General features: G+C 39.4%; 1 protein-coding gene across 3 annotated transcripts in view; it reads left to right on the top strand.

Annotated features, from left to right (window-relative positions):
- PPFIA1 (PPFI scaffold protein A1) overlaps nt 1-16277 on the top strand; it is a 90741-nt gene that overhangs the window by 44104 nt on the left and 30360 nt on the right. For 2 of the 3 annotated variants that reach the window (XM_084851992.1, XM_084852002.1), the window contains 11 exons: nt 225-371; nt 2735-2869; nt 3720-3803; nt 4422-4553; nt 5055-5117; nt 6451-6530; nt 6675-6822; nt 8534-8757; nt 11463-11697; nt 12541-12570; nt 14623-14774. In XM_084851992.1, the coding sequence (XP_084708118.1) occupies nt 225-371; nt 2735-2869; nt 3720-3803; nt 4422-4553; nt 5055-5117; nt 6451-6530; nt 6675-6822; nt 8534-8757; nt 11463-11697; nt 12541-12570; nt 14623-14774 (1430 nt within the window). The remainder of the gene's footprint in view (nt 1-224; nt 372-2734; nt 2870-3719; nt 3804-4421; nt 4554-5054; nt 5118-6450; nt 6531-6674; nt 6823-8533; nt 8758-11462; nt 11698-12540; nt 12571-14622; nt 14775-16277) is intronic. The other variant, XM_084852013.1, reaches the window with a different exon arrangement.

Here is a 16277-nt window from a genome sequence, read left to right as displayed (position 1 = left end):
AACATCTTGAGATAAATAACAATTCATTGTACTACTGCCAACTTGTACTATCAAGACACATGAAATAAAGGGAATCTTCAGTTATTACAAATATTACAAATGGATCTTGTGGTCATTCACTTATGTTTCCATGCCCAGTTTTCAAGACAGCCTATTAAACATAGAATGCATCATATCTAGGAACCATGTATTTCCTCAATCTCCTTGCAATTTTCATAACTTAGGCAATGGCTCAAAAGGAAGATATGGAAGAGCGAATCACAACCCTTGAAAAACGCTACCTCGCTGCACAACGTGAAGCTACATCTGTGCATGACCTCAACGATAAACTTGAAAATGAAATTGCTAATAAAGATTCATTGCATCGACAGGTAGAAATTGTTACTGAAATGAATAGTATAAAACTTCCTCAAGCTGTAGTAGCACCTAATAATCCGCTAAGTGTATTTGATTTTGAGGAATATAAAAGGGATACCTTTGCATCAATGGAAGTAAAAGGTCAGTCGCACTTCAGAGATTTAAATAATAGGTGGTATTCAACAGTTATGCAATGGGAGGACTGCTCGCATAATAGGGCTCTCCCAACATCTGTATCCTGCAAAGCCTCTCCTGGGGTTGGTGGACCCTCAGGAAAGGCCTGGGATAGAGCCTGGGGTGTTGCAGATGTGGGGGGCACCTTGTACTTCCGTAAGTGGCTTGCAGGATAGGTCAAATGTTCAGTTTGCAGCTGATACAACTAGTTAATTGAAAGGCTTAGTATATATCTGGTCGTGATCTGAATGATGATTTATACATTGTACCAGTTGTCACTGGTAAACTCATTTGGACAGAATTTAATGTCACATGAGTAGATATCTACTTGCGTGACAGGACACTCTTCCTCCCTTCTCTACTCTGTAGTTCCCCACATCCCCTGAACATCTGCGGCAGAGGGTCCCTCAATTCTCTGGAGCAAGTTTTGAGGGGGGAGGGGGAATTGCTCCCTCCTGTTTCCACTGACGGAAGTAGCTCCATCATTGGGTTCCGCCACTTATTTCTAATCTTAAAATGAACCTCTCATTTGTGGTAGTAGTCTATCCTTTGCTTTGAAAATTTATCTTCTGAACTTCTCTAAGAAATAAAGATAGAGGATATTCAACTGCAGGTGCTCTTGGAGAATACTGATGATCTAGACCCATTCCAATCTGAGTTTTGATCTGGTTATGGGACGCAGTCAGCCTTGGTCACTCTGACGGATGAACTTTATAGAGAGAGGGACAAGGGGAGTGCAACCCTATTAACTCTGCTCGACCTCTCATCAGCTTTTGATAGCATCGACCATGGTATCCTCCTGTATCGACTCCGTGGGATGGGTATCAGAGGCACTGTGTTATAGTGGTTCTGGTCCTACCTATGGGGCCGATTTGAGAGAGTAACATTGGGTGACCATTCGTCAACCCCTTGGCAATTGAGCTACAGGGTGCCACAGGGTACCATCTTGTCCCCAGTGTTGTTTAATATTTATATGAAACCGCTGGGGGCGGTCATTAGGGGATTTGAAGCTAAATGCCATCGGTATGCTGATCACATGCAGCTCTATCTCCCTGTGACATCTGAATTGGGAAACTGTGCAAGTCCTGGATCAGTGCCCAGACACAGTAATGAGCTGGGTGAGGACCAATAAACGAAAGCTGAATCTTGGCAAGATGGAACCCCTGTGGGTGAGTGGTTCCTGGGTCTGGGTGATAGGCTCATTGCCTGTTCTGGATGGGGTCACACACTCCCTCTGAAAGATCAGGTTCGTAGTCTGGGGATATTCCTATATCCATCATTGTCAGTGGAGGCCCAAGTGGCCACTGCAGCTTGGAGTGCCTTTTATCAGCTTCAGCTGGTTTCCAGCTACGGCCTCTCCTGGAGGGATAGCTTGGCCTTATTAGTAAGGCCTTAGTAACCTCAAGACTGGATTACTGCAATGTGCTCTATGTGGGCTGCCCTTCAGTCTGATCTGGAAGCTGAAGCTAGTGCAGAATGCAACAGCTCGGCTGGTGTGAGGAGCTGCCCCTTTTCAGCACATAACTCCTTTGCTGAGGGAACTGCACTGGTGCCTATTCACTACCAGGCCACATTTAAGGTATTAGTACTAGTGTACAAAGCCCTAAACAACTTGGGACCAGGATACCTGAGAGAACGCTTTCTTCTTTACCAACCTGCCCGGTCACTGAGGTCATCAGAGGGCATGTCCCTGGTGGTCCACATGGACCCATGGCCCAGCTGGAGTTCACCAGGAAAAGAGCCTTCCATGTGGTGGCCCCTTTCCTGTGGAACTTTCTGCCCTTGGAGGTCAGGCAGGCGCCAGCGTTGTGTTGCTTTCGGCGCCTCCTGAAGACATTGTTATTTCAAGAGGCCTTCCTTGAGTGGCCAGCCACAGTTTCTTAAGTTCAGAATCTGTTTCTTTTAAAATGTTTTAATTGTTTTAGTATGATGTTTTATTCTTTTATCTTTGTTGTTCACCACTCCGAAATCTTTGATGTGGAGCGATATATAAATATTGTAAATAAATGTTACTCATGGAAATGTATGGGAGTTAACTTGCATAATCTCTGAAGCCCATGACATTTCTCTACAATTTCTCACATTAGTTTTCTCAAAAGCTGACCCTACCACCACCACCAGTGAAGAAAGCTATTGAAAGTAACACCTGAAATATTATCTGTAGTAGTAGATATAAGCAAATTTATTATATTCTTGCCTCTAGAGTGAAGACAAGAATAGGCAGTTACAAGAACGACTGGAACTAGCTGAGCAGAAATTGCAGCAGACTCTTAGAAAAGCTGAGACTCTGCCAGAGGTGGAGGCTGAACTGGCTCAGAGAGTTGCAGCACTTACTAAGGTAGGCATACAGTGTGTAGGTCTGAGAAACCTTCTTCTCTTCAGGTGAAACCATTTGTTCTTAGTAATGCAGTTCTTCCTGTATTCCTGATGCTTATAAAATGGCCTGACATCATGCTGAATTTTTATATAAACCTCCAGCTCTGTAATATAACAATTCATTTTTCAAAATTGTTTGTAGGTTGCTTGAGCAGTTCTTGTGTCATCTCTGTGTGGTGCATTATAAAATTGTCTTCCAATTCCAAGTGGAGAAAATTATATCCTCAAACAATGTTATGTCTAATTATTTACAATGGGTACTTGGCTGCCTTAATTTTTGTTTCTTGTTACCTTTCCTATTCCTTACTGGCTTTTTTAGCCTGACCATTTGCCTTCTGGGAATTCTGCAGCTAAAGATGCTATACTGTTGGAACATACTTCCAAGCACAGGAAGGTGGAATTTGCACAAAGGACACTAGTCCTTATTTTTGCCTGCTGCTTGCTTAAAACACATACACACATATTAAAATGAAAGTGGGGAAGAATTTAAAGAAGAAGCAATGTTTAGTATTTTTTCTTTGGTTTCAAGGGGAGTGAATGCGATATTTTGCATTTTTTTACTTCTTTTTTTTTTTGCTGAGTCTTTCAGTTGCCATCAGTCACCAAAACAAGTTGTCCTGGGGTGAGAGAATTAATTGCTCATTTTACACATGAATCCATCTACTATGTTTTTGTTGGAAATTGGCAGTAAAACATCTCGCAATTGGTGAACAAAAAAAGCAGTCTGCATAAAGCATGATATGCTGTTTTGTAAATAGCTTTTCCTAATACATTCTCAGATTTTAATTACCAATATGATTTTAAAATGGCAGGCTGAAGAAAGACATGGCAACATTGAAGAACGATTGAGGCAAATGGAAGCACAGTTGGAGGAGAAAAATCAGGAATTGCTAAGGGTATGTCAAGGCCGTTATTACCAGTATCTCACTATTTCTTTCCCCTTCACCCCAAACACACCAACTTGATGAAATGGCAGGTTGGTAGTGGAAAGTATATCTTTATATTCCACATGAAATTAAACTGAGTGTGTAAGCTTTACCTAACAAGATACTTGAAATACCTGCATAAGGCTAGAATGTTCTCTGGCACTGGTGGGTGAATTGGCTTCTTAGAACAAAATTAGCTGTTTGTAACTGAACATTAAATGGTTAATTGGAGTACATTATTAGTGAAAGGACTTTGTGTGCAGCACCTGGCAAAATTACTAATGGCTGGAAGTTCTGGGAATCATCATTCCCCAAAATCACATTGCTGGTTCAGTGTGCTGCATCATGGTGTAAGACTTGCTAGCTGTCAAATCTTGAAGGCTTGCTAGCTGTAAGATCTTGAAAACAAAACACATCTTGCTATAAACGAGAGAAAAATGCAAATATGTACAGCATAATCATTTTAGGATCTTCATAGAAAAAGTGTGAAAAATGCTTGGCTTAGGGGTGTTTTCTGTATGCAAAGTATTGGGAAAGTAATATTGCTAATAATGTTATTTCTTACTGCCCCCCGCCTCACCAATGTAGGCTCGCCAAAGAGAGAAAATGAATGAAGAACATAATAAACGTTTATCTGATACTGTTGATAAACTTTTGTCTGAATCCAATGAGAGACTTCAGCTTCACCTTAAAGAAAGAATGGCAGCTCTGGAAGATAAAGTAATTGTGAAGTCTATGGTTGTTGCTTGAAATGCTATAACAAATTTAGTAATACACTTTTAAGAATTTGATACATATTTTAATGGACATGTATCCAACTGTTTATGGTGAGACAGAGAACCAAGCTAACGACAATATAGATAGTGGAGAAGATCTAGAGTACACAAGTTCCAGAATCTCTGCTTTGTGATTGCACCAAAGAATATACTACTTGTTTTTAAATGTGTTAAACAGTGGGTTGAAATTGGCTGATCCAAGTCAAAACAAGTGGAAAAATGAGAACCTCAGAGATTGATCTTGACAGGTTCCTAATCCTAACTAAAGCCAAAGGGGAAAACAGTGTAATAAAGTAAGCAGGCATGTTTCAAAAGAATACAGATGGTTTTATAAGTTGTGGTATAAATACTACAAATTTGTACCACAGATATAAATGTTAAATATTAAAAAGTGAATGTTTTCATTCTTAAGTACTAACGCACTTTTGAACTGAATTTTATTTAGAATGCTCTTCTTCATGAAATTGAAAATGCTAAGAAACAAGTTGATGAGCTTCAAAATGAAAAGGTATCAGCTGAAAATAAAATGTATCTCTTTATACCACAGCTATCATCTAATTCAGATGTGGCAATGAATAATCTTATTAATGTTTTTGAAGTTTCAATAAATTACCTCTGTCATTTTGTCTCTCTCTCTCTCAATCAATCACATCACAGGCTTTGAACGTATTTTTCTTGAACTAATTATTTGTTGTAGTAATTATGAACAACTGGACAAGATTATTTCACCTTCACTAGGTTTGAAGGCTTATTGCACCACTGAACCTCATGCCATGCTGCAACAACCCAAAGATCATTAGCACATGAAAATAATATATGTTTAATAGATTATTTTTGTTATTAGACAATAATTCCCAGAAATGTGGTCATTTTCTCTTTACAGTAAATCTATTGCTGCTATTGGGGGTGGGGGGATGGAATCTAGCCTAGCTTCTTCAGAGGTAACCCTTGTGGTTCACTACTCTATCCTCACAATTTATGCTCAGTACACCAATTGATATGGGCTGCCATAATTATTCAGTGCCATTCTATAAGTAATAAACAAATGAAGGATATTTGGATGACAACAAAGGTATTTTTGAACCTTTCATTCAAGTGGGCATTTGACACTGGAATTCAGAACTCTACTAGCTTTGCGTCCATCAGATGTGTATGAGCGTGTAGTACTGCTGCTGCACTACTGGCCAGGTGTTGCTCCAACAAGCTGTATAAAGATTTTATAGCTCTTCCTAGAAACTTGCCCCCATATTTGTCTTTTATCTGCCCATAGTTTTAGATGGCTCTTAACTAAATGCAGATTAAACACACTGCAGTTAATGGAGATTACATCCAATGTATAGTGGACAATTTAGGGTGAATAGGCATTGTCCGGTTGGATGCCAGAAATTAGAGGATCTGGTTCACTTTATCTTAGAATGCCCATTATATCTCGATCTGAGGACTTGATACCTTAATTTGCCTTACTATTGGTATTAGAGAACTCCTCTTTAAACAAAATCTTATTTTAATTGGCTGGGACAGATTATTTTGTGTCATATCATAAAGTTAAATTTGTTAAATTGGCTCTAGGGGAGTTCTTTTATCTCAACAGATGATAGTATAGGCCACTGAGCTATTTTAGCTAATTTAATAGTTTTTATGATAATATCAGTTGTTGACAGTTCGTTAATTTATCACTTATTTTCCTATTATATTTAGCCTGATTTATTTGTATGTTGACACTCTTTCTTTTGTGTATTTAATCTCATATATATGCACAGATTAAACTAAAACTGATTGTGTTTGAAAATAATTAATAAAATGAATGTATTCAAAACTTTTGGTATCTATTTTCTTCGTAGGATCAGCTGGTACTAAGCATTGAAACAATGAGAACTGAAAATGACCAGATGAGGATCAGAGGCCCTTCCCTTCAACACAGGTATAAATTGTTACTGAAGATAGCTCTGTGCTAAGTTATAAAGAAGTGCTAGATGATTTATTTTCATTGCCTGCATCTAAATTACTGAAATCTTTGAGACAGTGTCTCTTATTAATGCTAATATGATATCTGCTCTTGTTTTAGTCGGCCACATTTGGGTAGTGTACCGGATTTTAGATATCCAATGGCACCTTCAGATATAGCTGACAATCAAATGGATTCTTATAGCACCTCAGTTTTAAGGCGTCCGCAAAAAGGACGTTTGGCAGCTCTGCGAGATGAACCTTCAAAGGTAAGAGGGCCTTTAAAAAAAAATCACTTATAGAATAGCATGCTTTAAAACTTACTTTCTTGTCTTAAAGCTACAAGAAGCTTGTGGAATTATTTCATATCTATGTACAAGTGAAGTTCTATATGAAAATGTAGGGTTCTGAACTTCTATCTAAGCCTTAATGGTGGTAGGCAGACCAGAAGTACTAGCTGCAAAAAAGCAAGGTTTTTACAGAGTACTCATTTTATTTCCATCTTGAAACTAAACAGTGCTGTGTGGAACTTTGACCTCTTAAAAGTTTTATTCTGGTTCTATCAATTGGACTAAGTGACCTGTCATGATGATGTGCATAAATTACCCTGCCCCTACGGTCACTATGGAAGTAAGCTCTATGTGGATCTCTTTCTGGACAGGGAATCACATAGATCCCTGTATCGAATATCCAGAGCTGTGCATCTGGTTCCAAATGTTGGATTGGACTGTGTGTGCAGCACTAAACAGATGGGCCTGACATTTTTAGTCAACTGTGGGAAGAGCAACAACTGAATTTAGGATGCCCCCCCACTCCTGATCACTGGGACAGTTCTAACCAACTATTGGGCTGATGCACATGCATATGGGGTTGGATCCAGACTTGTTATTCCACAAGTTGAAGGGGTTCTTACATGCACAAACCAGACTCTGATACAGTAGAAGCTTCTGCTGGAGAAAGTGTGCATGTTTGATTTTTAGCTAATTCCCTCTTCCCCCAACAGCACTACTATCTGCACTGTTCCGAAGGGTCTCCAACCCTCCAGAACAGATTTTCGGGCACCATAGGTGGCTGCAGGGGAAAGAGGAAATCAACAAAAATTTCCTCCTGCCCACCCCCATTTTTGCTAATGGGGACATCCCCTGAGCCAGACTTTCTTAGGGGAAGTCTGGATTTAATTTGTAGGTCTCATTCGCTCAGAACGCATATCCAGGATTCTGACAATCCTGTCTTGCTATAAAGAAGCATGCAGCCTGTTTACTCCCACTTGGCTTCTCCCTCTAGCACAAGCAGCTTAACAAACCAAAAATGGTTTGTTCATTAGGTTGTCCGAATCAGAGATTCTGATTTGTTGCTGCCTTTATGAACCAGGATCCCAAACCACAGTTTGTTTTTGGCTTACGAATCGTGGCTTGTAAAGGGAGCAACAAGACAGGATACTGGATTTGTATGTCACACTAAGCAAACAATTTCTGGTTTCTTTAGCTGCTTGTACTAATGAGAGAAGCCAAGCAGGAGCAAATGGGCTGTGTGCACCAGCCTGTAGCTTGCTCACAGTAAGACTGATTCTCCAGAATTCTGGTTTACTAGTCCCTGAGAATGCAGCCGTAGTCCACTACATTGTGCACAGACCTATAGAATAAGGCTTTCTCTGTACTTAAAAAGTACACAAACAAAACCTCGTAAGAAAACCTTTCCAAAATTACTGATGTAACAAGCAATGGAGTTATCTTTTGTTGCACTTTCATAATGTTGAATTTATGTATTCTGATACCTTGATTTCTGACCATATATGTCTTACTAGAAAAAGTACCTGTGAATATGATATTGTAATGTTTATTATTTTGGTTTTACTGCATTCTAATTATTGCTGTCTTGATGGATTACTGCAGCATGTAAGTGAAGTCATATTGACTATATTTTCTATATTTTTAATTGGAGAGTAATCTGCAATTAAAATTGATCGTGTATGTTAAACAGGTTCAGACACTTAATGAGCAAGACTGGGAGCGTGCACAGCAAGCAAGTGTGTTGGCAAATGTTGCACAAGCTTTTGAGAGTGATGCTGATATCTCGGATGGTGAGGATGACAGAGAAACTATATTCAGCTCGGTTGACCTCTTGTCACCTAGTGGTCAGGCAGATGCCCAGACTTTAGCCATGATGCTTCAGGAACAGTTGGATGCCATTAACAAAGAAATTAGGTATAGCGTATATTTTTGTCGTTAACTTCCAATGTTATATTTGGAGACAGTATTTTTTTTTTTTACTATAGGCTAACTTGTTTAGCCTCATTTCTCTTCATGGAAGATATACTTAATTTACACAATACTTTTTATCGTGTGTGTCTTGATATAGATCTGATTGTTGCAATTTGCCAGACTTCTTGAAAAATCGTTTCTGTCTGTCATCATCGTATGGTTTCCTTCAATAGCTTGGATTGTAACTTTTGCTCCATGAAGGACCACTTGCATGCCTGTAGTTCTCCTTATATGAACAGAAACTCCTTCAGTTCATGGAGCAAAAAGTTAGGGTCCAATCCCATATCTGCTACTGTTCAGTTCTTTTGTGAATGTTAAAATTATTGGCCCTAATGCAAGCACCAAATTATTCTTGATGAAGAAGAGCTAGTAGGAAGTGTTATTAGCTTTAATAGAACGTCCCAAAAGGGGCACAGCTTTATCCGGTTTTGTGCCTGTGTTTGTGTCAAGGCAGTATTTAAGACTGGAAATAGGTATATTAAGGGCAGATCTGAACATACTTTTAATCAGACACATCCAGTTAAGTTAGTCACACTTTAATCCTATTGAAATCAATGGGAATAAAGCAGGGGTGGACAACTTAGCCCATCATCCCTCACCATTGGCTGTGCTGCCTAGAAATGATGGGAGTTGCAGTCCTCCAACATCTGGAGGCCCGTAAGTTGTCCAACCCTGGATTAAAGCATGACTAACCTACTCTGGATCCAACTCAGTGACTGGGATCACACGACATGGTAACCTATCGTGGGTAACCCATTATAGGTATCATCCCATCATGGGTTGTGGTGATCAGGTAAGAGCTGCTTGGCAAGAGCAGCAAAAACCCTTGTCGCTCTTCCTGATCATGCCCGTCTGTGTCACCTCAAGCTTCTCCTGCCACTGACAGCAATGTGACATCAGTGCCCATATGGCATTTTGGAGGGGCTATCACTCATTTGCCAACCCAGACCATTGCGCAGATGGGGCTATAATATTTTTAAAATTATTTTTTCCACCCCAAGAATTTGCAGAAATGTGTTCGTAATTTTATTATTATTATTTGTCAGTTTTTACAAGTTGCGCAAGTGCGCACTTGTCGTTGTCAGATATGTGTATGAGTAGCCTTGCCTTGGCAATATCCTTGTATGTTTCAGCTGTCAAAGGGAATGCCATGTGGTATGAAACATACAAGGAAATTGACAAGATGAGACAACATATAGGCTAGTTTGCACATGGTTTGACAGTGACAAGTCAGAAAAAGGGGACAAAAGGTTGCCCACTTAGCAAGGTGATCATGAAGGTTTTAAGTGTTGAAGTGACACTTGTGAGTGTCTTGCTCCCATTCCACACTTCCCGGAGTCCCCAGCAAGTCCTTTTAAAAAAGATCTATCCCCCCACCCCCCTTTGCATCTACCATGCGGAGGAGTTACTGTCACAGTTATTGTGAATAGGAGTCCCCAGTTCACAACCCAACAACAAACCATAGATTCTCTTCATGAGTTGTTTGTGGTTAACAAACCATGGTTTGTTAGCATGGCTGGGTTCAGACAACACTATTTCAAAAAGGGGGCAAATATGCTCATTGAGTGAGGAATCGTCACCTTTATTCTCTGTTGGCTTCATCTTCTCCTTAGTGATGTTGCTACACAGCCAACTCTAATTGGCTGCATAGCATTGTGATGTTGACACATTCTCAACCTGATATTCAGTTGGCTGGGACTGTCTGGTTTGCTAATTCCAAGAAGAAGGCCTTGTTTAAAAAAAAAAAAAAAAGCGAGAAAAAATGTGCAGAAGCAACAGCGGCAGATCAAGGAAACAATGACTGTGAATGGGTGCAAAACCTGGCAAATATTCATAGAGGTAGGGTTTGGGGCATGCATGTCAGCTGCCCAAATACTATTTTTGCTTTGAAAATCAAAATGACCTCTGTTCATACAGCCCCAAAAGCAATACAAAAGGATGTAATTTACCATAGCATTCATTAGGACTTGTAAGAGCACATGTGAACCAATACAATGAAATCGTCCTCTATAGTCCTCTTCATATTATAACTTAAGTTATTAAATTGTAAATAATAGGTTGGATCCAGACTTAGTCCTGCTTAGAGTAGACCCACTGAAATCATTGGTTTCAATAGGTCTTCTCTAAATATAACTAAATCTAAATCCATTCCACTTGCTGCTTGTTGGCACCCATATAAATGTCAATGTAACTTTGATAGTGACACCTAAAAATCATTTTGAATTGCAGTCATTTGAATCCAGGCAAACATATAGAAGTATATGGTGTTCCCATGCTTTTACAGCAAGAAAGAGGCATTTTTGCTAGAAAATTAATTTCCATTTTAAATTCTTCTTGAATTTAAGTGACATTTTGCACAGCGTGGAATAGTTTAAAACCAATGGTCCTTCCCTGAAAGCATTGTACCTATATTCTCCTTTTCATCCCTGCTACATTGCCAGACAATGCTGCACAGGCTCCTTAAATTAATCCTGCAGAGTGAGTGAGTGAGTGTGACTTCCCCACCACCACTGTGTATAGTAGGATTCTGTACAAATATTTATGCAGGTGCACTGTTTTGCTTGGTTGGTTGGTTGGTTCCTGGTTCATGTCTGTCTTGTAGCACATATGCTTGTATAAATGAATTGCATCATTTATCAATTATTTAGATTGATACAAGAAGAAAAGGAAAACACTGAGCAGCGAGCAGAGGAAATTGAAAGCCGTGTTGGTAGTGGAAGTTTAGACAACCTTGGTCGATTTCGTTCAATGGGCTCTATTCCTCCTCCCTTTCCTGGTGGCTCCCTTTCTGGTTCTTCTCCACCTGATAGTGGCCACTCTACCCCACGACGAATGCCACATAGTCCAGCTCGAGAAGTGGACAGACTAGGCATCATGACACTAGTAAGTATCTCCATTTTCCTCTCTTCTCCCCATAGGAGAAAAAGGCCAATAATTAGCTCTTGTTTTGTTCCTCATTTTTTCCATTTTCCAAAATTTTCCAAGACTTTATCCTGAAGCATATCTTATTTGTGTTCAGAATAGGCAGAAAATTACGTCTAATGAGAGGTGGCTCACTTTCTTTCTCTTCCGATCCCAGCAGCCATTCTATAGTAAATTTCATCTTATAGGAAGATCATCAAACTACCCTTTTATTACTTACTCTAAACTCTGGTTTGTAAATTATTCAGATGAGAACAGTTAATTCTGTAATTAAAAAGTAAAAAAAAAATACTTTGGTTTTTTCGTTTGCTATCTAGCTTTCAAAACAGCCTGATAAGAGCCGAAATACCTCTATGTCATGTCCAAAATAGCATGTATTTATAGAAATGCTTAGTTAAAATTAAGAATCCAAATATATTTTATGGTGACAAATGTACTAGTGCATCAACAAAACATGAATGAATTCACACTCCAGAGTGATCCTTCACTCTTGGTTAAGGAATTCCCACTATTACTTTCTGTACCAGCCCTAAAAGCTGGCCTCCAAGGTTGGTTAAATTTAAACTATTCTGGAAAGCAAACAGTTACAAATGAGGTACTTTGACCATGCACACCTTTTTAGGAAGTGTGTTCTAGTTTGAGCAATAGTTTAATGGACAGGTTAATTGGAAAAAAATATGTCTTGGCTTCCCCCAGAGAATGTTATAACAGATAAAATATTTTCCTTGTATTAATGCTTTCCAGTTTTGAATCATCAACAAATCTGCTTTATCTTAATTTCTCTTCTTTGCATGCATCTGTCAGCCTAGTGATTTAAGGAAACACCATAGAAAGGTAAATCTTCAGCAATAAATATATGTTGACTGTTGTAAATTAATGATGTAGTTTTATAATACATTAAAAAATACTGTAATTAGTCTTTGGTCAGCATGACCAAAAAGACTGGAGTGGTACTATGCAGAACAGTTCTTCATGTTCACCTCCACTGTTTGCTTGCTGTCCTGGTAGGCCTGTCCCACTGTGCTCTTTCAGTGGTAACACTTCCATATTGACGAGTGGAGGTAGAAACTGGGCAGTGCATGACTACATACTTGCCATTCAAAAAGTAAGGTCTTCCCTTCCAATTTAAGAGCTATGTGGGCTGGGACTGTGTTCATAGTATTTCCCTGCATTCTCTTTCTATGCCTGATCTTCCCCATGATCTCACTGCAGCAGTGATACTGCAATCCAAGAAGGCAGGGATTCATTCCTGTGTTTCTACATTTGGCTCCTGCCAAAACCAAAGTGGAAAGGAACCTGAGCCGTGCCAGGCTACTGCAGATAATTGGCATAGAACAACAGTCACTCATCCTTGCTCACCATACTCATGCATAGCTAGCTAATCATAAACATTTCAAACATAATTGCATATTATCCTCTAAAGCGGAATAGGGCAGATGCATCTCTTTAGTGTGAGTACTTAGGGAACATATGCATTCTAATGGTGTTGTGTGGGCCTCCCTCTTCTGTTTTAGTGGTCCTCAAAAGCTTGCCATAACTGAGCATACTTTTACTTGTGTAAGTTGTTATTTCATATTTAAACTTAGTACTTACAATAACTTTTAGATATTTTAGAATATTAATATACTGCTCTTCAGCTGAAATGTATCAAAGAAATACACATTCTAAAATAGGTTTATTCTAAAGGTTTCCACTACAGTTTCATCAGACCTTAATGGGCAGATGGCATCAGCAGCTCCTGACTTTCATAAGTCTTAGTGGAAGAGGCTGGTAGAAGCACTGGTGGATCAGTGATGTAACGATCTTCTCTTCCCCAGCCCTCTTATTCTTTGTTTATATAGTGCCATCAGTGTACATGGTTCTTTAGAGTATGAGAGGACAAGTCCCTAACTCAAGCAGCTTAAATCTTAACAGTATGAATGTCTTGCTGGCCCTGGAGCAGCTACTGGGGAATCAGTCCCCTGCACTGATAGTATATTACTGAACACCAGGCCTCAGTAATTCAAAGACATTAGCATCACAAGAGAGCAGGGACAGCTTCTCACTAATTAATTGCTAATTGACCACATCAAATTGCACTTAAGTCCCATTGAAATCAAATTTGTCAAACCTTGACAAACTTTTCACATAGATTTCAATGAGACCTAAGCGCGACTTACTTAATCTATATTCCCAACTCACTAAGTGGGTTAAAACATTGCGGTAAGCGTGAATATTGCATCTTATGCCAGATTCATAGTTGTGTCTCTTCTGATGCATCAGCAAATCATAAAAACATGGGAACCAATTTCTGTGCCCCCCTCTGTTACATATTGACAGTGCCCTGCCCAATCTCCTTCTCCACAAACTTTCAACCCACTTGCATTCCCAAGAGTTCAAAAAAGACTTTAGATATTAGGGCTTGTCAAAGGAGAAGTCTGTAACAGCGGTCTTTCCCATTTTGAAAAGGTATTTCCCCAAACCCTTACATTTCTGTTTTGAACAAAGTTTATAGAGCAGTACTGGGGTACTGAAGCATGCTTTTGGAAAAGGCAAATCTGGTGAAATACCCCTCTGAATTCCACCCCTTAACATTGGAATTAGTTTGATCGGTTTCACCAAAGTCAATTTCAAATGTTTATAATTGCAAGAAATAAGTGTTTCTTGTAAACTGCCATACCCTCCACTAGGTAAACAAAAATGGACAGAACAAGAAAAATCTATCACTACATCTCTAACCTGCATAGTCTTCATGTACTTTTCTTTGTTGAAACAGGATTACATCTATTCACATGTGGAAATGGCAGTTGTTGAATTTATAAAATCTGTAACACTTAGAACTCTTTAATGGGATATTCTGCCTCTTTGTTGGACATGAAGTAATACTCAACTTGCATTCCTTCTTAGTCTCCAGTTTCTAGAGAAGAAGTTAGAGATGACAAGACCACAATTAAATGTGAGACCTCACCACCCTCTTCACCTCGATCTTTGCATTTGGATAGAGCCTATAAAGGAGCCTTGCATACTGTGAGCCATGAAGATATAAGAGATCTCAGAAAGTAAGTGTTTTTATGAATATAGTTAAAGCTAAAGACCTGCATCCAGAGTTTAGTCGGGTAAGTATATGATATTGTAAATGCCGATGCCCAGCTTCAATGGCCCCTTATTGGTGTACTTCCTTCCTGCCACCCTGTATTGTCCATAGACTCTGCATTTTCTGAATTTACCCTTTCTCGGCCCCCTCCCTTCCCCAACTGCCATTCCCCATAGGCCTTTATTTCCTCTTCCCCTCAGGTCCTTATTTCTCATTCTTCTGGACCCCTTGTCTTTTTTGTGTCTGTGCTTTCTGAATCCTATTCCCTCCTTATGTGCCCAGTATCACTGTCCTGCCCTTTCCTGAACAAACACATCACATTTCTTCCTTGCACTATTTGAAAAGATGAAAGAGATGTGGGTCTGCTGCTTTTGATAGCAGCCACACAATCTCCGACTCCTAGTTTCAGACTAAAGCTGCAGTCCTAAGCAGACTTACTAGGGAGCAACTTCCATTTGACTACTTCTGAGTAAATATGCTTAGGATTGAACTGCATTTGTTTAAAATGTCTATCCTGTCTTACAGTCAAAAAGAATTCTTAAGGAGGTTTGCCTGGTTCTTGCCTATAAAGCCTTAAACAGCTTGGGGCCAGGATATTCTGAAAGACAGTCACCTCCCATATGAACCTGCCTGTAGGTTACGTTCATCGTCAGAGACCTTTATATCCCATCTCCTCAAGAGGTTTACTTAGTTGGAATGCAGAGGCAGAAACTTTTCTGTGGCAGCACCCTGATTATGGAGCTCCATAAAGAGGTGGGAAAGAGGTTAGAAAGAGGTGGGAAAGAGGTTAGACTAGCTCTCTCCCTGATGTGTTTTAGGTGGGCAGTAAAAGTTTTTAATCTGTCTGGGCTTCAGTGGTTTGATATTCAAGTTTTAATATTCTATCTTCTCTGGCTTCTTAATTTTTGTCTTTAATTCTGGTTAATATTGTTTTAGTGATTTTATTGGTTTTGGTTGTATTGTAAAGCACCTTGGAGCCTTTGTTAGGGCTGAAAGGCAGTCTATACATGTTTTATAAATTAAAAAATGCTACATTTATAAACTGTAATAAAATGCTAAAACATATCAAAAGTAGATAATTTCCTACAACCATCTATAATGATAAAAGAGGATATGTGTCTTTTTGTCTATCAGCACCATAGCACCAAACCCATGAAACCTAGACACTGGAAACATGGCATGCATTCTAAGGGGACCTTAGAGGTGAACACCTCAGGGTTATTTATTTATTTATTACATTTGTAATCCACCCAATAACTAATGTTATTTTGTTGTTAAAGTGCATTAATTAATTTTAATTGTGTCCATGTGTTTGAAACGTGCAGTACCATCTTCAATCACTAGGTGGCAGACTTCCCTAACCTGCCCATAGCTTTGCAGTCAAGACAGTTTGAAACCAGGGGGGAGTAGTCCATATGGCTGCCCCCTCCCCGCTGTGGGGCAGACCCTCCCTAAGGGGAATTTAGTT

Source organism: Heloderma suspectum, chromosome 1 (assembly GCF_057233095.1).
Source record: "Heloderma suspectum isolate Gila_16-S chromosome 1, 16-S_ref, whole genome shotgun sequence".
NCBI classification, from domain to species: domain Eukaryota; kingdom Metazoa; phylum Chordata; class Lepidosauria; order Squamata; family Helodermatidae; genus Heloderma; species Heloderma suspectum.
The sequence above is the reverse complement of the archived record's forward strand: the minus strand, read 5'-3'. Positions and strand labels throughout refer to the sequence as shown.